This window comes from Lissotriton vulgaris, chromosome 5 (genome assembly GCF_964263255.1).
Source record: "Lissotriton vulgaris chromosome 5, aLisVul1.2, whole genome shotgun sequence".
NCBI classification, from domain to species: domain Eukaryota; kingdom Metazoa; phylum Chordata; class Amphibia; order Caudata; family Salamandridae; genus Lissotriton; species Lissotriton vulgaris.
Window position 1 is genome coordinate 844,127,798 of NC_141693.1, and position 21,084 is coordinate 844,148,881.

A 21,084-nucleotide genomic window follows, 5' to 3' on the forward strand; every position below is an offset into this window, starting at 1 on the left:
CTTCCAGCCGAGTCTTTACCAGACCAGCCACTACGGCCCCCAAGCTTCCCAACCTCTGTGTGGCTAGGGACGTGGTACACACAGACCTCATGGGTCAGCAAGCCAGAGATTGGGCCAATCCTCCACTCCCCTGGCAGCCGCAGCCTCCATACTCTTTTAGTTTGCCCTCTTACCATTATTGGCACCTTAGTGGGAGGCAAGCTACACCATAACCTACCCTGCGGTGGTCTATAACATCAGACTGCTGGATTGTTCAGATTGTCCAAAGGGGCTACTTCTCCCCTTTGTGACTACCTCTCCATCCACAAAGCAAACACAAGTAGATGAGGGACGGAACGCTGAAACTTTTCAGACACTCATCCCCCAGTCACAAATCTGAGTTGAATCAATCATCGTTCTTTAGCTCACTTCTCCACCTCAGTTCAGACCCAGCTTTATGCAAATCAGTCTTGACCCTGTGCCTCATGGGAATATTCCAACCCGAACTGCCAAGCCAGGTCTTCCCTGAACCAGAAACAAGCATCCGGAAACAGTTTGCCACTGGATTCAAGCTAGCTGGGTCTGAACTGAGGTGGCAAAGTGAACTAAATTACGTTGATGAATTCAACCCAGATCTTTGACTGTGGGTGAGTGTCTAAAAACTTTCAGCGCTCCGTCCGTTTGCCTTGTTTACCTCTCCACCCACGCCACCCACTTGCGACAGGCTAACGGAGGACCATCTCTCCTTGCTCCACCAGAAAATGACAGCTCTCTTGGCCAAGGGAGTCATAGAGAGGGTGCTGATGCCAGAAATAGATAGCGATTATTATTCCAGCTACTTTCTGGTGCCCAAAAAGGACGGATGCGTTTGTCATATCCTAGACCTGCGCCCTGTCAATTTCTTTCTCAAGAATTATTTAAGAAGGCTCCCGCTAGCTCAAGTCCTATCTGCTCTGGGCCCGGTACACTGGATGGTAGCGTTGGACTTGCAGGAAGCATGTTTCCACATTCCCGTCCTGCCTGTGGTTCACGGAGGACTGTGAGCACTTTCAGTTTGCCGTGCTTCCTTTTGCCTTTATCAGCGTCCCTCAGTTGTTCACTAAGTTGATGGTGATGGTTGCTGCTCATCTGTGGAGATCAGGGGTGCCAATCTTCCCCCTATCTCGACGACTAGCTGTTGAAGGTGGCTCGTCCCAGGCAGTCGTCTTTCACCTTCAGACTACAGCGCACCTCCTCTACTCGCTGGGGTTCACTATCAACTTGCAAAAGTCACACCTGACTCCCTCTCCGACTCTCCCCTTTATCTGAGCGGTTCTGGACGCAGGGCTCTTTCAGAGCTATCCTCCGAGTGGCAGATTCAAGATATTCAGGCTATGAAACTAATGTTTCAGGCTCTATCCTGGATTTCGATGAGACTGACTGCTGGCACTGTAGTGTGACCTGAAATTTCAGTGGGAGAGCATCAGGGGAATCTCTCCGACACGGTCCAGATCTTGGAGGGTAGGCAAAAGATTGGCAAGTGATGGTTAACGAACTGCAAATGGGTTAGCGGCAGGCCCCTCTCCCTTCCCCAACCAGATCTGTCAGTTGTGACAGATGCGTCACTCCTGTGTGCGGTTGCCATCTGGGAGTTGGTGGATTCAGAGGCCTCTTGTTCGGTGAAATCTGAACTCCACATCAACCTCCTGGAGCTCCGGGTGATCCAGCTAGCATTACAATCCTTTCTACCCTCCATTAAAGGAAGGCTAGTGCAGGTAATCGCAGACAACGCCACCGCCATGTGGTACTGCAACAAACGGGGGTGAATGGGGTTGTGGACCCTCTGTCAAGAAGCCCTGCATCTCTGGACATGGCTGAAACATCAGGGCATATCCCTGGTGGTTAATCATCTGGCACGCTCTCTGAACCCCAGGGCAGACTAACTCAACTGAAGATGCCTAGCAGATCACAAGTGGCGCCTCCATCCGTAGGTGGTGCAAGGTCTTTCTGCAGCGGGAAGAGCCTTGGTTAGATCTGTTTGCGACTGTAGAGAACGCGCAAAGTTAGCAGTTCTGTGTGCTGGAGTTTCCAAGGGGGCTCTCGCTCTGTGAAGCTTTTTGCCTTGAGTGGAGCTCAGACCTCCAATCCAACCTTCAGCCCATACTAATCCTGCGCAGAGTTATCAAGAAAATCAGGAATTACCGAGCCCAAGTCCTCCTTATGACCCCGGACTGGGCTCGGAGAATTTGGTAGCTGTTAAACATGGCCATCGATTCTCCGATCAGGCTGCCTCTTCAGGAGGATCTTCTCCCACAGCAGCAGGGTAGGGTTCTCCACCGGAACCTGTCAACACTCTGCCTTCATGCGAGGAGATTGAGCTGCAACAGTTAACCGCTTTCAACCTTCTAACCCAAGTCTGCAATGTTATTTTGACAGCCAGGTGTCCCTCAACTAAGACTGTGTAAGCCTGCCGTTGGGGTACGTTTGTGGCATGGTATGCAGAGAAACTAGTTCTTTTTTCTGTCTCTTGCCCAGTTGGGCACTGCTCTAGACACCCTAAAGGGCTATCTTTCTGCCATTTCAGCCTTTTAGTGATTGCCTGATCAGGCATCCCTCTTTAAGTCCCCTGTTGTAAATAGGTTTTTGAAAGGTTTGCAATCCTTTTCTACCTTCTCCATTCATCAGGCCTTAGTGGGACCTTAATCTGGGCTTGACTTTTCTGACATGTGCTCCCTTTGAGCCATTGCACAATTGTCCTCTCGGGCTTCTTACCATCAAGACCGCCTTCCAGGTGGCAATACCATCTGCCCAGAGGGCTAAAGAACTTCAGACGTTGTCATCCAAGCCTCTATTCATAAACAACTACCCAGACAAGCTGGTTCTTCGCCCCAGAACTTCCTTTCTGCAGAAAGTAGTCAATCACTTTCATGTAGGCCAGTCCATTACCTTGCCTACTTTTTACACTCTGCCACATCCCTGCAAGGAAGAGGAGCATCTTCACCATTTGGACCCAAAAAGAGCATTGTCATTTTACCTTGACCACAAGAGTTCCGGGTGGACTACCAACTTTTCGAATTGTATGTCGGAGCAAAGATAGGAAAGGCTTTGCAGAAACAGACCATCTCCCAATGGATCGTGCTCTGCATTGAAATCTGCTCACATTGGCCAAGACACAAACCCTTGGGGCATGCTTGCTCATTCAACCAGACCAAAGGCTGCAGCCTTTGTGTTAGCACATGGGATCCTGGTCCTGGACATCTGCCAGGCAGCAACGTGGGCTTTCTTCTCGGCAAACAGTCACACAACGGTACTTTATGGACAGTCCTGTCCGTCTGGCAGGCACTTTGCCTGTTCAGTCCTGCAGGACGTTTTGGTGTGAAATTATTTTGCAGTCCTAAGTTCAGGAGGTATTGCTTGGGTATCTATTCTAAGGTAAGGAATCTGCGGCTAGAAGTCTCTATCAGATGAGCAAGTTACAATCGGTAATGCCTTATCTGGTAGAGACTTTATTCTAGCTGCAGATTCCTTACCGACCTATCCATCCTCCACGCTCTGTGACAGGGTTTCTAGGGGAAACAGCCTTTACTACGAGGTTTTTACATCCTTGTACCTTTACCACACCTTTTTTAGCATGCATATTTTTACTGCGAATATGCATTTACAATGCAAGCCAATACCAAGCATTTAAGGTAAGTTGGGGGAGTGGGGATTTCCCCCCCACAAATACATTGTTTTCAAATCTAAAAGCAATGCGTGGTATTGGTATGCGTTGTAATTGCTTGTTCGCGGTAAAAAGATGCGTTCTAAAAAATGTGTGGCAAAGGCATACAATGTTTTTACCTGCGTTATACCGTTGTACAACCGGTTTCTAGGGACAAGGCTTTCCCCTTTCTGGGCCCTAGCTTTTCACATATGTGGTCCATATTCTTCGTGGCTCCAGGTGTGGCTACTCGAAAAAGAATCGACGCCCGATCAATACAGTAGTGCCTATATAGGCTCTGCACATGTCAATTTGGGCGTGAACAATGCCACATGGAGGCAAATTACCCCACCTACAGGTGTGCCGGGGGTATGCTTCGAGAAAATTTCCAGATCCAGTGACTCCGGGGTTAATTGTAATGTAAGGGATCTGCCGCTAGATAGTCTCTACCAGAGAAGGTGTTATCAAGGAAAAAAAACTCAGTACTGAACAATAGCTTTATGGTGTTCATATTGAGGTCTGTCTGGAAAAGCATGAATTGAGTTTAGGGACACAGTTTCTAAAACATTCACCTCTAGAAGTCATGCACACAGCTACCTGGCCAGCCTAGTTCGTCGGTGCTTTGTAATTATGTATAACTGCTTGCCTCTGGTGTAGTTTATAATGAATAGGCCCCAGTGTTACTACAGATAGAATCTGACACCACCACAGGCAATGAAGGTGAGACAGACCATGGAAGTACCCAGTGTAAAACTAAAATAGAGGAGTATAAAGCTCTCTGCAGACGCCGACACGGTTCCTGTTGAAACAACGCTATTTTGGGGGCTTTAGCAGTTTCATCACTGGGGAGACCGAAATTATCTACAACCAGACGCAGGAAAACGCATTTTGGAACAAGATGATGCTCCGGGACTGCTGCGGCTGGAACTGACACGGAGCCGCGCCCTACCTTCCCGCCCGGAGGTGCAGCCAGAGCCGCCTCTACCCTGACACCCGGTGGAGCACCTTGCTGCGGCTGGAGCCGCCGGGGAACTTGCGGTACGGCCGTCTTACCTCTACTTCTCCACCCGGAGGTGCAATCAGGGTCGCCTTGACCCTCTCGCTCGGCCAAGCACCTTGTCGCGGTTGGAGCCGTTGAGGAGCCTGTGGTGTGGCCGCAGCCGACTTTTCTTTTTCGCCCGGAGGGGCGGGTACCGTAGGAGCAGCCTGCCGCGGCTAGAACCACTGGAGAGCCTTCGCTGCGGCTGGAGCCGCCCCCCCTTCCACCCGGTGGTGCAGCCAGAGCAGCCTCTACCCTGACACCTGGTAGGGCTAGAGTCGTTGGGGAGCCTGCGACCGGAGCTGCCCTCTCTTTCCCCCCACCGGGGCTGGTGCCACGGAGCACCCTGCTGCGACTGGAGTCCCTGAGGGATCCTATTGTGAGGCCGGAGTTGTTTTCCTGCTGAGGCTGGTGCCGCGGAGTAGCACGTTGCGGCAGGCGATGCCAGGACCGCTTGTCAAAGCTACATAACAGTGCAAATAGCCAACTTGCCCCAATTCAAGGTACATGCTGGTCAGTACAGCCTTATATTCTTGCACGGTGTGATTTTACCCCAACAGATCAGGATATTGTAAATCCAGAGATTGTTACCCTAAGGCTGTGAGAGGACAAGCAAAGGAGTGAGAGCTTTGAAAGAAGGCCAAAATTCGCTCCCACACTAAACGTCATTTATCTCCCGCATAGTGCGAGAGACTCATAATAAGCCCATCTCTTGCAGTATGGCATACAAAAAATTGAGAACACGCACAATTTACATGAAAAGACTAGGGACTGAGCAAGCGATAAGGAGTGCCGGAAAGATGATTCGCCCTCAAAATTCTGAGTCACCGACTGGAATAACGAAATATTTTTTAAAACAAAAAAACAAGGCCCCGGAGCAATCCCAACAAAATCAAACAAAAGAAGGACAAAACAAAGACCTACTGGAGGTCACAAACAGCACAGGGCACGAAGAATTAGTAAACCACAAAAGCTCTGAGTATCCTAATATCAAAAGCGTAACAGCAACCGAAAAAGACCACCAACAGAGGAAGGAAAATTCAGAATACGATATCACTTGTCCCGACATAAACTTGAAAGATCTTGTTTTTAATATACCTCAACAAAAGGAGCATTCCAAAATCCAGAACAGCACTCCACTAAAACAATTTGACCCACAAGATTCTTTCTCACAAACCCCAGATTTTCTATTTTTAAAATCCATTGATCCTTCCCATGAAAAAACGTCGGTGTCCAAAGCCCTAGTTACATTGGAAAGAATTTTGGAATCTGTTCTTTCTCAACTAGGGAACATCTTGGAAAACTGACCAGATGCTGGGCACGCAAATAGGAATGTTAAAACATATGGTCGGAAAAAAAAGGAGAAACCCGCATCTAAAAATTCCGCAAACCGGAGAACGCGAAGAAAGACCATTTGAGGGCAAATTCGCTGCAACACAATTGTCACCACCAACAGTAGATCTCCCGACAAAGGTCGACATGGCCACTCAAACTGGTCGATGCAAACAAAAAGGGAAAAACAAAAAGAATACAAGTAATCAAATCTACTCATTGAGGAAACTTTTCAAAGACCCAAAAGACTCAAATACAAAAATACAGACTATATCATACTATCCAATTTTTAATAAATTAGTCAAAAAGCCCATCAAAGGGGTTAAACACGAGCAAACAAAAAACAAAAGAAACCTCAATAACATGTCACTAGGCTCCTCTCCTCGTCAAACAACAGGTAAGAAGAGGAGAACAAATATTAATAGCCGGAAGCGGACAAAGAAAAGAGAAAACAGAAGGATTGCAAAACAGAAGGCTAGAAAAATACGATTTCCAGGAAGATCTCCGCCAATTCAAATTACCTCAGAAAAGAAGGAAAGAAAAGCAACTAATAACACTATGAAAGAAAGCGATCAGCCTTCAACCTCAAAGACCCAATCGGTAAATCTAGCAATGTTAAATCCTATCACCCCAAATTTTGTTCCTAGATTCTCAGAAACTTAATCATGCATACAAAAGGAAACCCAACAACAAGCTATATCGATTAGGAAGATGTCTATTCAAGAGCAGAAAAATTCCACATGTAGACTGGAATTCTCTGATCTATTTACTTCCGGCTTAGACCCCCTAAACCGAGTCAAAATAATAAACCTGCGGCAAAGGATACAGCCATTACATGCACTAGTAAGTAATGGCCTCAAACTAGTACGTTTTCCATTTAAGACCAAAACAACAACAGCGCTAGTCGAATTCTGGTCATCCATCATCCCTGCAATCATTCTTAAAGAAATAGTCTCCACAAATACGGTTTCGACGTGGCCCCAGAAAAAGGAAACAAACGGGAAACAACGGAAAGTCTATCAAATAGATACCATCAAGTAGTAGCAATCCAACAAGCCAATAACAACTTGACAAATATGCATAAAGAAGCCATCTCTGTATCAATAACCAACGGAATTAGGCGAAGCTGGACCAAGAGTCCTCCGGAGCAGGATAAACTACCTAATGATAACACATGGGCATGGATTGCAGAGAATCTCAACTGCAAAAAACAGGGTCATGTAATTAAGCGCCCTTTTAGCAAAGGTCTATCTATCTACTCCTGGAATATCGCAGGGAAAACCCAAGAGAAATTAGCAACAATCATGCAAGAACGTCCAGGGATAGTGGCACTACAAGAAACATGGGCTACTACAAATTTCGATCATCCTGATTACTTTGTTTACGATATTCCAGCTTAGCCAGTTACTCATGGGCACGCAAAAGGAGGAATTGCAATTCTTCTATCCGAAGAATACTATTGGGTCCAGGAAATCATACCCACATACTCTAAGAACTTCCAATGTTTAAAGATCAAAATTGGGGCAGAAAAGACCAAACGCTCGGACAAAATGCTCATTTTTAATGTCTATATACCCCCGGGAGCAAAAATGGACGTACTAGGGTTAAATATTCTAGAGGCCATAGAAAAGGTGGTAGAAGAACAGGATTACCCGTTAATATTCCTAACAGGCTATTTAAATGGGCAAATCTCTAACGATCTTTTGGAAAAGCTGGAATCGGGAGAAAAGGAACAAGCATTGGCAATACCTATACCACAATTTCCCTCAGGAAGTAAATCAAATAAGAGAGGGAAAATCATTCTATCAACACTTGCAAACTTGAATGGAGTCATACTTAACGGTAATGTCGAAGGAGATATCCCGGCTTCCTACACAAAAAAAGGCGGCCTGAAAGCATCAATTCTGGACTACATGATCTGTAGCTTAGGCCTCTTTGGATCTGCCCACCAACTTAACATAAAATTTGAGAAAGGAAGCGATCCTGCAATTCTACAACTAACAACCGGTTTAATATTGAAACAAATTTCTCAAGTGCACATAATGGAGTTGCAGAATATGGCACTGGCAAATCCTGTTCAAGGTCCGGTAACGTGGAACTCTAGAACCTTTGATAAAATCACTCAACTAATCAAGAACTTAAATCTACTAACAACAATCCACTCTACAGACCCAATAATAAACTTTGAGGCAGTGCTTAAGAAACTGGTCCAAATGCTACATGAAAGCGTAAAACAACGATTAATAAAAAAACAAAGTATTAAAACATGGAATATTGAACCCAGGACAAAGGAATTAAATTAATCAGGGAACAATTCCTTCATTTTTCTGAGGCAAGAAAACTGGAAATTAACAATCTAAAAAAGTTTGTAGAAGAAAAAAAACTAAATATTCAAGAAAAAAAATGGATAGATTTACAGATAGCAGCTACACAAAAGGACAAACACTCCTATTGGACCATAATAGCGCTAGAAACGGGAACAAAAAACAACTAAAAGCAAACCCTGTACCACCCTCAGAATGGGAAATATACATAACCAACTTATACAAAATAAATCCAACCTCCAACTGCGACTTATTATTGCAAACTAATAGAGGACTGGAAAAAAGCTTACACTTCGTGGCTCCAGTACCATCTCAAATAGAATACTACATAAAAAGGCAAGACCATCGGCTGCAATGGGTCCAGACCGAATTCCAATTACGGTCCTAAAAAATAACCCAAAGGAGTGGAGTCAGCTTTTAGCATGCCTCTTTAAATACTTATATAGAACAGGAAAAACTCCAAAGTCCTGGAAAGGAAGCATTGTTATTCCAATACACAAGAAAGGCTCCAGGCTGCTCCCAAACAATTACCGCCAGATTGCTCTTCTGGATGCAACCGGGAAGATTTTTGCCGCTGCTGTTCTAGACCATCTAAAAGAGTGGGCTTTCTCTACTGGCTCTATTCCACTTAACCAAGCCGGGTTTAGATCCAAACATTCGGTGACAGATAACATCGCAGTACTCCAAACACTACTAGAAAAATACGTAATCAGAAAGACGCAGGCAGTGTATGCAGCCTTGATAGATTTTACGACCGCAATTGATAGGGTTTAACGAGACAAACTTTGGAAAAAACTGCAGCAGAGGGGAATCCCTCAAAATCTTCTTCACCTAATAATCTCACTGCACTCTGGGACATGGTGCCAAGTCCAAATGGGGAGAGAGAAGGGCCTTACATGTCCAATACCAACTTTAAATGGTCAGCGGCAAGGATGCCTATTAGCTCCCTTGCTGTTTTCTTTATATCTGAGCGACCAACCGGAAAACCTTAATCAGGTAAATAATTTTCCACCTAAGATTGCAAATTTTAAAATCCATTGTTTGGTGTAAGCAGACGATGTAGTGATTCTAGACCTGACCCCATTTGTGCTCCAAAGAAATCTGTTGGCACTTACTAAATATACTGGAGAAAATCATTTAATCCCAAATGTCACTAAAACAAAAATAGTACCATTCACAGGAAAGAAGAATCATGTCAAATTTAACTGGACACTAAAGGGAAAACCATTAGAAATTATAAAAGAATGTATATATCTCGGGAGAATTTTCACCCAGTCCCTGCACAATCTGCCTTACTTGCAAAAATGGGTTGAAAAGCAGACGTCCACCTAGGAGCCCTCCAAAGATTATACACCTCCACCGGACAAAGACACCTCTCTTCTTTGTCCCAGGTCTATAGCTCTAAAATTCCAGCCGTTCTATCATATGCAATAGAACATATTCCAACCAATGAATAAAAACAAATTGATATCAAAGAAGGTAAAATCCTGCGGAAACTAACCAGGATGCCGCAGGCTGTGCCGGTTCAAGCTCTGTCTCAAACTATCATTAGTCAGCTCTTTTTCCAGAGGGATCACAAATATAATTAGATGGGCATATAACCTGGTCCATGCTGATCAAGGAACTTTACGAGCTCTGTTAAAAATTGAAACACTTGACCCAGACTCTCCGAAGTATGTGTATTTTAAAAACTTATGCAGAGCTTTCAAATTATCCTCTGTGACTTTGGATATGCTAAAATCTTGGTCACCAGCCCAACTGAAACTCTCCTAAAGCATCTTACCCCCAGGTTAAGCATGACCCTCGACGAGCAATATTGCTCTGTCCTCTCAACGTACAAACAGTACGCGGATACAATCGTTTTAAAAAAAACTCAACAATATATTTTTTTTAATCTAAATCACTGAGTCAGGCGAAGTATTATTCTACTCCGACTTGGGATACTACCCCTGACATCATACACAATTAAATTGTTGCCAAAAGGAGGAGGGTCTAACCTCTGTGACTTATGTAAAGGTGGGGTGCAAGATCTGGAACATGTTCTCTTTGTCTGTCCAAATCCGTCTATTGTTGCTGCCAGGAACAGATGCATAACACCGATCAAAATCAAATGAAATATACATTCTGTTCAGAATTTGATTACCCTTTGCAATGCTCCACCCAATGAATTTGTGTGTATCGAAGTGTATAACTTTTAAAAATCATTTTTAAAATTGTAGTAGATAATTTTAAAACCAAAATTGTAATTTTAGTGCTAAAAAATTGTTGTTCTAGCAAGAGAACTGAATCCAATAAACTAAACTTGTACTTGTAGTTGTATAAAGAGTTGCCTGAATGTTCTCAGATTTTCTGGTCAAGCTGATAAAATGATAATCCAAAACATTTATTTGCAAACCTTATGCTCACCTTAGTAGAATGTTTTTAGATTTATTGAAAAAAGTTATTAAAGCACATTTGTTTACTCTAGCACACTTATTCTTACACCTGTATGTTTGTGTTTTAGGGTGTGTGTTTTGACATCCCCTCAGCTGATCTAAAAACGATTCAGGTATGTTTATTTTCTTATGTTTTCCTTGTTGATAAATACCAGAATGTTAACCAGGTTCATTTACGGTTTGATCCTTCACTCGAATTGAATGTTTTAATTTTAGGTGTGCAAAGTATTCCTCCAATTTACTTTATAAATAAGATATGCATCTTGCATTAAGCAATACAATAAGTACAGTCTGTGCGCATACAAAGTGCCATATCACATTTTTCTCTTCTGCAAGTTGTCTCTTTGGGTGGATTTTTTTCTGTTGACTTGTGAAGACTAGTCTTGGTGTCTTGGCCGATCACTGTCAATTCTTGATTCAAGTGTTTTCACAGCCTTTTGCCCTGCCTGCACTGATTACTTGCAAAAGGCAGATGTATTTTACCAATTGCATGAATCACGATCATGAATGGACATGGATGCTGAGTGACTGTTCTCCTTCAGGGGATGTCCATTAATAATCATAAGCACTGAATAGTCCCGTCCAAGTGTGGGGCCCCGGAGCACTTTTACCTAAGTCACATTTTTGGGAAGTATCTTCACCTTAAATCGGAAAGGTCCGGAAGTATGTGTGACGAAAATTTGTAATTTAGCAGCTACAAACAGGCTATAATTCCAGTTCCATGAATTTACTTTAAAATAAGGGAGACATTCTATAAAGCCTCAAATGTCACTAAAAGAAGGAAAACTGACATATTAAAAACATCCTCAATAACCCCCAGTTAATTTTCTTGTAAAGTCAATGATAGGAAAGGGTAGGGCTAAAGCAGGCTGTCCCCAACAACCTCTCCAGCGCAGCATGTACTTGAGCCTTAAAACTATCTCAGCCTTGACACCCACACTGCACAATTCAGATTTCACATATCCCCCGCTGTGATTAAATTGGCAGCAAGCAGGTGGGTCAAGTGGACAGAGCTGAGTCGAGCTAAAAATGGAGGAATGCAGTTGTGAATGTCAGAAGACCGATGCTTGGACAGCAGGAGATGCAAGTTGAGTGAGGGAAAATAGAGCTGTGAGGGGAAATAGAGCTGCGAGGAACAAGCCCCAGCAATGCCAAGATAGGGGCACAAGTATGCTTGCTGCTTTCATGTTGTAGTACACAGTGGTGTTGGCTTTGCTCAAGTAATACTCATGTGTTCCAGCCCTGAGTCGACCCAAAAAAGGCAGAAGCCTTTGAGTTTGGCTCCTCCGACCATGAAACCTCAAATGCGAGAGGCTGTAGATGCCAGAGAAGACCCCCATCCAAGGACATTAAACCACTTGTCTGCAGCCTTGACTTCTTGGCCCTGACAAGCTGCACTCTGAGCCGAAATAGATGCTCAAAGCTGCTCTGCCACCAGCCCCGAGATGAATGCCAAAGCCACCCTCAACACTGAGATCGGACACCACCAAGGGTTTTAGTCTTCAAAAAACTCTGAGGTCCACGATGCAAAGTAGAAGTAACTGTTTATATGTCCGGGCGTAAGCAAATGTCCTGCCAAGCTCCTGGCTCACGACTTACCTGGATCACAAAGAAAAATAGGCTGGCCTTCGAACATCAACCAGACTTTTAACCTTCAAGAACACCCACCCCTCAACGGATTAGGGACTCGACCTCTAGTCCACCACCGTTCTTTATCCTTTGCTAAAACATCTCCACCAGCACCGCAATCCCGCTCTCCTTTCTCCCTGAACCACAGTAAACTGACTCAGATCCTGGGAGCTCTTGTTTCCCACAGATCTGAGCCCTTCAGGCCCTGGGAGGGAGAAGAACTTTGAAAGGACAACATAGTCGAACCCCGACTTAGAACTCTACCCTGCTAAGGCAACACTAGCCTATGAAACTACAGTCTGACATGCAGTAAAATAAACTGGCTGATTAGCACCAACAAGTAAAGATGCACACAGTGCAGGATGAGAACAACTATTTGAAAGAGACTATTAGTTATATATTCCTTACCTTAGAATTACCCCTAGGCGTCAGACTGGATCCAGAGAATTTTATCTCCGCAGTATCCCTGCGTGTCGGTAGGTGGCGTCAGTCGACTTCGCGTTCGTCGTTGGCGTTGTGATCCCGGGAATGACATTGCAGTATCTACTTAGACAGCGCGCTAGTGTCATTTTGCTTTTTTTCCACCCCAGCCAGCACAGATCCGGAAAGAGCGGTACCCTTAGTCTGTTTTTGAGTAGCACTTTCTCGACTGTTGGTGACATCATTTTTCGAGTCGTTTGACTCCTGGCACACATACGGGTATACCATCGGCAGACCGGCTTCAAGCCTTGTGACCCCTTTCACAAGTTGATATCGGTCATGGACCCATACCTTGTGTGCCTCTGGTGTCTGGAACGCGACCATGACCCGAAGTTGTGCTCCGGCTGTCGGTCCATGAACCGAAAGTCTTTGTGGGAGTGATATCGAAAGCTTCTGGAGGCCTGACAGTCAACTCTGCGCTGGTCGAGGTCCCGGTCGAGAGGGATGTCGCTGGACCGGTTACGGAGTCACCACCATTATTCCTCCTTAAAGTCTTCAGCATTGGGTAAGTCAAAGCACAAGAAGAAGGCAAAGTAGCACCGTTGCTCTTCGCCTTCTCCCCATCCATCGGCCGAAGGAACGCGGAAGGTCGTCATCCTTCGGCTTCGCCTGCGGAGCCTGCTGGGACAGCTCCAGGTCTCCCTCCCTTCTCGGGGGCCAGAGAATCCCCTGCCCATCTTTGTGCATTTTATGAAGCCCTCCACTCCGTCTTTAGGCAACCCAACACCGCCGCGTGACTTCGGGCCCCGGGTACTCTGCTGGGGGCTCTAGACCTTCAATTCGGACTGCTCCGGCCTCAGCACCGCTGGGCCCCCAGGGATCCAGGCCCGGACCCAGATCGGTGACGGTTGACGTCACAACACCTCCCCCGGTGCGGATTCCTCAGACGACGCCTCCGCCACCTCCATAGCCAGTTCGGGTCCACGGCCGGCGTTTGCCTCGGCCTCCACCCTGACTTAGACACTGAGCCGGACTGGCTTCGATCGACGCCGGTACCGGCGCCTACCGGTGTTTTTATACCCCTGTTATACCCTGGCGTTCCTTTTCGGCCCGAGTGGCAGCCAGAGAAGGGTGAGGAGGACTGGAAGAGGTCTGTGGACTCTGGCAGACCAGCTTGAAGAGCCAGACTGGAGGGAGGAGTTTCGGTGATGCCAGTGGTCTGGACACCACCCCAGACCTTGGTATGCTTTCTCCCCCTAACGTGGCCATGGAGAAGAGAGCCTCCTAAGCTGTGGTGTCGCGTAGGGCGGCTGAGGCCTTGGGCCTTGAGTTTCCTACAGTGGCAGTCAGGACTAACCTCCTGACTTGAGGTGCTTCAACCGGCTGCGGCCTCTTTGGAGCCCCTGCAGCCATTCAACGAGGTCTTCACAGACATCCTTTCAGGCACTTGGTCCAAGCCCAGCACAGGGGCTCCTGTGGATAGGATGATTGCCAGACCCCACCGCCTGTCCCCAGGCGACCCAATTTTCCTCTCCCAAAACCCTACCCCCGAGAACTTGGTGGTCCAAACCTCAACATCCAAAGGCGCGTTCCCAACTGCTCCCCCAGATAGAGAATCCATGAAGCTGGACCATTTTGGGAAGAATATTTTTTATTCCGCTCGCTTAGGACTGCGGTCGGTGAACACCGCATATCTCTTGGGCCGCTACACGCACTCTGTGTGGGACACGGTTGCGCAAGTTTTGCCACAGTGCCCGAAGGAGGCCCGGCCTATACTCTCCTGTGCGGTTGCAGAGGTAGAGACGCAGCGAAGTGTGCCATTTGATGTGGGCTGGATACAGCTGACTCGCTAGGTAGAGCAATTTCTTCGTCAGTAGCCTTGAGATGCTACGCCTGGCTGAGGTCCACTGGCTTTTCCGGGGCTGTCCAATCGACCCTTTTGGACATGCACTTTGATGGCCGTTGCCTATTTGACGACAAGGTGGCCAATGTGCTTGAGCGCTTCAAGGACTCTAGGGCTTAGGCCTCGTTGCCACCTCTCGCCCTGTTCAGTCTGCCTTTCGTCCCTTTTGTGGCTACGGAAGGGGTGACCCACCACGTTCCACCCAAGGCCAGTCCACCAGTCCCCACTCTGCATCTGTCTCCAAGCCTTCCTAGTCCGACCTTTCGGGCCACCAGTTGCAAGTGGGCAGCAGGATTCACCATCACCTCCCCCACTGGCACAAAATTGCTTCGAACAGGTGGGGTTTGCAGATATTCCGATGGGGTTACTCCTTCCCCTTCGTAATTACCCCTCCCTCCATGCCACCAACACTCCATCACATTTCGGAGGATCGCTCGGCCCTTCTCCATCAGGAAGTTACGGCTCTCTTAGCCAAGGGAGCTATCAAGCGAGTCCTTGTGCTAGAAGTAGGTCGTGGTTGTTATTCCCAGTACTTCCTGGTGCCCAAGAAGGAAAAAGGCCTGCGTCCTGTCTTGGATCTAGAGGACGTCAGCCGCTTCCTCCGGAAGGAGAAGTTCGAAATGTTGACATTGTCTCAGGTCCTGTCTGCCGTCGACTCTGGAGACTGGATGGTAGCGTTGGACTTGCAAGACGCTTATTTCCACATCCCCGTCCATTACCAACAGTTCACGGTCGGCCATGAGCATTTTAAGTTTGCAGTGCTCCCCTTTGACCTTACCAGCGCCCCTCGGGTGTTCACGAAAGTGATGGCGGTAGTCGCAGCTCATCTGTGCAGATCAGGGGTTCCAGTCTTCCCCTATCTCGACGACTGGCTGTTGAAGGTGAGCTCGCCCCAGGCTGTCGCCCACCTTCAGACTACGGCAGACCTCCTGCACTCACCAGGGATCACTATCAACGTGCCGAATTCACAATTGATTACCTCTTAGAAGCTCCTTTCATTGGAGCAGTTCTAGATGCAGCACAGTTTCAGGCTTATCCTTCTGAGTAGCGAGTCTGGGATATTTGGGCTGTGATACCAATGTTTAAGCCTCTATCCTGGATTTCCGTGAGAGAGACTGAGACTGCTGGGCCTCCTACATCCTGCTGGTGGATCATGCCAGGTGGCATATGTGGGCTCTGCAGTGGGACCTGAATTTCCAGTGGGCGCAGCATCAGGGGAATCTTTCAGATTGCATCCAGATCTCGGAGGGCACTGCATACCAATTGCAGTGGTTGCTAATGAGCCAGGATTGGGTCAACGGCCGATCCCTCTCCCTTCCCCAACCAGAGTTCACAGTGGTGACAGATGGGGTGGGGCGGCCAAATGAAGGAGGGGGACATCCGAGGCCTCTGGTCTCCGGCGTAGTCCGGGATCTACAAAACCTTCTAGAGCGCCAAGCGAATCGTCTTTCACTGAAAGAATTCTTTCCTTCAGACAGAGGAAGGGGGTTGCAGGTTTACATGGACAACACCACCGCCATGTGGTACTGCAACAAACAGGGCGGGGTAGGGTCTTGGACCCTATATCAGGGGGCTCTTGGCCTTTCGGCGTGGTTGGAACATCAGGGCATGTCCCTGGTGGTTCAACACCTGGCAGGTTCTCTGAACGCCAGGGCGGACGAACTCAGGTGTCTTCACTCTGAGGTGGTGCAAGGTCTCATTCAGCAGTGGGGAGAGCCTTGGTTAGATCTGTTCACCAACGAGAACGCTCAATATCAGCAGTTCTGCGTGTTGGAATTCTCAAGGCGGCACTCGCTCAGCAACGCTTTTCGTCGTTGGGGGTCTTCTATACACCTTCCTGCCTATATCGCTTCTGCCCAGAGTGCTGAATAAGATCAAGCGTGACCCTGCCCAAGTCATATTTGTGGCTCCAGACACTACGCGAAGTCTTGAACATGGCCATAGATCCTCCAATCAGACTGCCTCTTCCGGAGGATCTTCTGTCGCATGCAGATGGGGACAATCCTCCACACTAACCTGTACAGCCTCCACCTCCTTCCGTGGAGATTGAGCGGCGGCAGTTAACAGCTTTCGACCTTCCTCCCGAAGGCTGTAATGTTGTCTGGCAGCAAGGCGTCCCTTCACTAAGACGGCATACGCCTGTAGATAAAACAAATTTGTGGCATGGTGCACAGCAAAGGCTGTGGATCCCCTTTCTGCTCCTCTTTTAGAGGTTATCTTCTTCCTTCTTTCTTTGGCCCAGAAGGTTTCTGCTCTGGGCACTCCTAAAGGCTATCTTTCAGTCATTTTGGCTTTTCTTCCCCTTCCTGATCAGCCTTCTCTTTTCAAGTCCCCTATTGTAAATAGATTTCTTAAGGTCATTGCTCACCTTTTTCCTTCTATTCCTTTTGTAATGCCCCAATGGGACCTGAATCTTCTCTTGACTTACCTTGTGTGTGCTCCTTTCGAGCCACTGCATAATTGTCCTCTCAGACTCTTGTCTTTAAAGACTGCTTTTTTGGTTGCCATCACCATTGCTCGAAGGGTGAGTAAGCTTCAGGCTCTGTTTTCTAAACCTTGCTGTCCATCCAGACAAGGTTGTCCTCCCAACTAGGCCTTCCTTTCTTCCCAAAGTGGTTACCTCTTTTCACATACGACAGACCATCACTTTGTCACCTTCTTCCCGCTGCATCCTTCCAAGTAGGAGGTGAGACTCCACCTTATGGATCAAAAACGTTGCGTCATCATTTTATCTGGATCGCACAAATCAATTCTGGGTGGAAGATAAACTCTTTGTTGGCTATGTGGGCGCCAAGAAAAGTCGGGCCGTGCAAAAATTAACCATCTCTCGATGGGTTTTTCATTGCATTAAAATCTGTTATTCCTTGGTGAAAAAGGAGCCTCCAGTAGGGCTGTGCATCCATTCCACCCGGAGGGCAGCAGCCACTACTGCTTTGGGGCGTCGAGTCCCCCGCAGTGACATCTGCCAGGCAGCCATGTGGACATCTCTGCACACGTTCACTTAGCATTATTGCCTGGATAGTCCATTCTAGAGGGACAGCTTATTTGGCCGTTCAGTTCTCCTGGAATTTCTGGTGTGAACTTAGTTCGCAGACCCACTTCCGGGGTTGGTATTGCTTGGGTATCTGTTCTAAGGTGAGAAATCCATAACTAATAGTCTCTTTTAGATCAATAAGTTACTAGTTCCACCTGCTGAAAGGGACACCTACAACTGGTAGATATACTAATAGTGCCTTAGGCATCTCTTCTGTCTTACCACTCAACTGGCAAACTGATCAGGTTCTATAGAACCTCTTTGCACATCCCTGGCCAGTAGAACAGAGAGTCCAACTTATTCTTTATTTTTCTAATCCGTTACTGCCTTCTAAAGGCACTTAATGGACCAGTGACAACAGAGTTCCTGTGCACTAATGGAACCCCTAGTCTCTTGCTAGTTCCTGGCTAAGGATTTACAGGTTGACTATCCTTGCAGCCAACATAGTGTTTTCAGACCACTTCTTTGCTAACAAACCATACAGCTCTGGAAGCGACCCAGAGGCCAGCAACTGGTCCGCTTCAGGAACTTCATCCTGGAGCAAAGGCGATGACCTCCACTGCTATTGTCTTCTCTGTGTGTACACTTTCTTGCCATCTCCCATGTCCTGGTCCCTGCAAAGCAGAGTTGATCCCAGCCTCACTCTGAGACTGATGGGCGCAGCCTGTGCTCTGGTTAATGTAGCAGACGTTTTCCAAACCCTAAAGGCTTCTGGTCCTGGAACCAAGTCTGGGTCAATCAAATCATTGCCTAAGACATCTGCTCCTTGCTTTTTCCTCTTACCCCTTAGGCTCTTTCGCACCTACTCATATGCTAGGTACACTTAAGTACATCTAGACCGGCATCTTAGGTATACACACTTTATTTTATAAATGCGTTTTATATTCATGTATGGGTTCATGACTATTGCAAAATGGTAGAACAATACTATTTCTTTTTATTCACTGTACTGTTGGTTCTATATCTCTGTTGCTGTGTTACATGAGAAGAACAGTACAATAAATTCTTATTGTAAACACGCTCAACTGTTTCTTCTGTGTATCTCTCTGAGAGCAAAACAAGCAAGCACGAGTGACTGGGTGAAAAGTAGTATATTGTTTCCAAGAGTCTGAGGTTATTATGTTCTGAGGTTGCCAGAAACTAATCTCTTTGATAACCGGAGATTATAGTGGCACTGTGAGCTAGTTAATGCGAAAACATAGGCTAACCTATTCGGTGGGGGTGTACAGAGTCAGTTTGCCACCAAGCCCACAGTATATGTTATCCGTAAACAGCGTAGATCCTGCATGAAAGGGTACTATCGGAACTACACTACAGCACTTGGCAGGTTGCGTTCTACTGTTTTTTTCTGTGGATGTCCAATCCACACTTATGGACATGCCCTTTGGCTGTCACCTTTTCGGTGACAAGGCGGACAACGCGCTAGAGCGCTTTAAGGACCCTCTGGCTACGGCCGGGTCCTTGGCCTCTCCACCACCTGCTCTGCTCAGTCTGCCTTTCGTGGCTATGGAAGGGGTGCCCTGCTACGTCCCGCCCAGAGCGACAGGCCGGCGCAAGCTGTTCATCCCCAGACGTGGTAACCACCGCCATGGTTCTGGGGGCCAGCGGGCGGGCCAGTCCACCACAGCCCCCTCTGCAGCAGCCTCCAAACCCTCCTAGTCACACCTTTCAGGGCCACCCTACGCCAGTGGGTGGCAGGATCCGCCATCACCTCAACCACTGACGCACTATCAAGTTGGACAGGTGGGTTTGCAAATAGTCCAAAGCGGCTGCTCCCTCCCCTTCGAAACTACCCCTCCATCCATGCCACCTCAGTACCATTGCATGTTGGAGGATCACTTAAACCTTCTCCAACAGGAAGTTACCGCATTCCTGGCCAAGGGAGCCATCAAGCTCGTTCCTGCCCCAGAAGTATTACAGCAAACAAATGATGGGCGCAATGCTTAAAATGCAAACATTCACCCCCAGTCAAAAGATCTGGGTTAAATCCATCGTTCTTTTGCCCACTATGCCACCCCAGTTTGGACCCAGCCATATGCAAATCAGTCTTGACCCTGTGCCCCATGGGAACAGTCCAGACCGAACTGCCAGTCCAGGTCCTCCCTGGACCGGAAGCAAGCATTCTGGGACCGGTTCACAGGGTCAAAACTGATATGCATATGGCCAGGTCTAAACTGGGGTGGCATGGTGAGCAAAAGAAAGATGGATTTGACCCAGATCTCTTGACTTGGGGTGAATGTTTTGATTTGTTCTGCATTCCGTCCATCAATTGTTTCTTATGCCTGCCCCAGAAGTAGGTTGTGGTTGCTATTCCCACTACTTTCTGGTGCCCAAGTAGGGCAAAGGCCTGCAACCTATCTTGCTGGACGGAGGAGTTGAAAATGTTGATGTTCGCTCGGGTCTTGTCTGCCCTCGACCATTGAGACTGGATAGTAGTGTTGGACTTGCAGAATGCCTATTTTCACATCCCTGTCCTGCCGGCTCGCAGGCGTTACCTAGGGTTCATGGTAGGTCACGAGCATTTTCAGTTTACTATGCTCCCTTTTGGCCTTACCAGCGTCCCTTGAGTGTTCACGAAAGTGATGGCGGTGGCCGCTGCTCATCTGCGCAGATCAGGGGTTCCAGTCTTTCCCCTATATCGACGACTGGCTGTTGAAGGCGGGCTTGCCCAAGGCTTTTGTCTCCCTCCAGACTACGGCCCACCTCCTGCATTTGCTGGGGTTCTCCATCAACGTGCCAAAGTCACACCTGACTCCCTGTCAGACGCTCCCTATGATCAGAGCTGTTCTGGACCTGTCCCACTGAGGAGCAAGTCTAGATTATTCGGGCTATGATACCGATATTTCTGCCTCTTTCCTGGATTTCGGTGAGAATGACCATGAGGCTGCTGGGCCTCATAGCTCCTGCAGGTAGATCAAGCCAGGTAACATGCTCAGGCTCTGCAGTGGGACCCTAAGTTCCAGTGGGCACAGCATCAGGGGGATCTTTCCGCTTGTGTCCAGATCTTGGAGGGAACTGCACAACAACTGCAGTGGTGGATAACGGACCAGGATTGGGTCAGCGGCAGATCCCTCTCCTTTCCCCAGTCAGAGCTAACAGTGTTGACCGATGCATCACTCCGGGGATGGGGCGGCCATCTGGGAGAGGAGTAGATCAGATGAGTCTCAATATCAACGCGTTCGAGCTCTGGGAGATCCGCCTGGCACTCAAGGCATTCCTTTCCTCCCTCAAAGGGAAGGTTGTGCAGGTGTTCACGGACAACACCACCGCCATGTGGTTCTGCAACAAACAGAGCTAGCCGGGCTGATGA

At 47.5% G+C, this 21,084-nt stretch overlaps 1 protein-coding gene across 3 annotated transcripts in view; it reads left to right on the forward strand.

The window, feature by feature from the left end:
- LOC147711676 (nucleolar RNA helicase 2-like) overlaps window positions 1-21,084 on the forward strand; it is a 490,700-nt gene that overhangs the window by 430,375 nt on the left and 39,241 nt on the right. For all 3 annotated transcript variants that reach the window (XM_086922391.1, XM_086922393.1, XM_086922392.1), the window contains one exon: window positions 10,857-10,901. In XM_086922391.1, coding sequence (XP_086778517.1) covers window positions 10,857-10,901 — 45 coding nt within the window. The remainder of the gene's footprint in view (window positions 1-10,856; window positions 10,902-21,084) is intronic.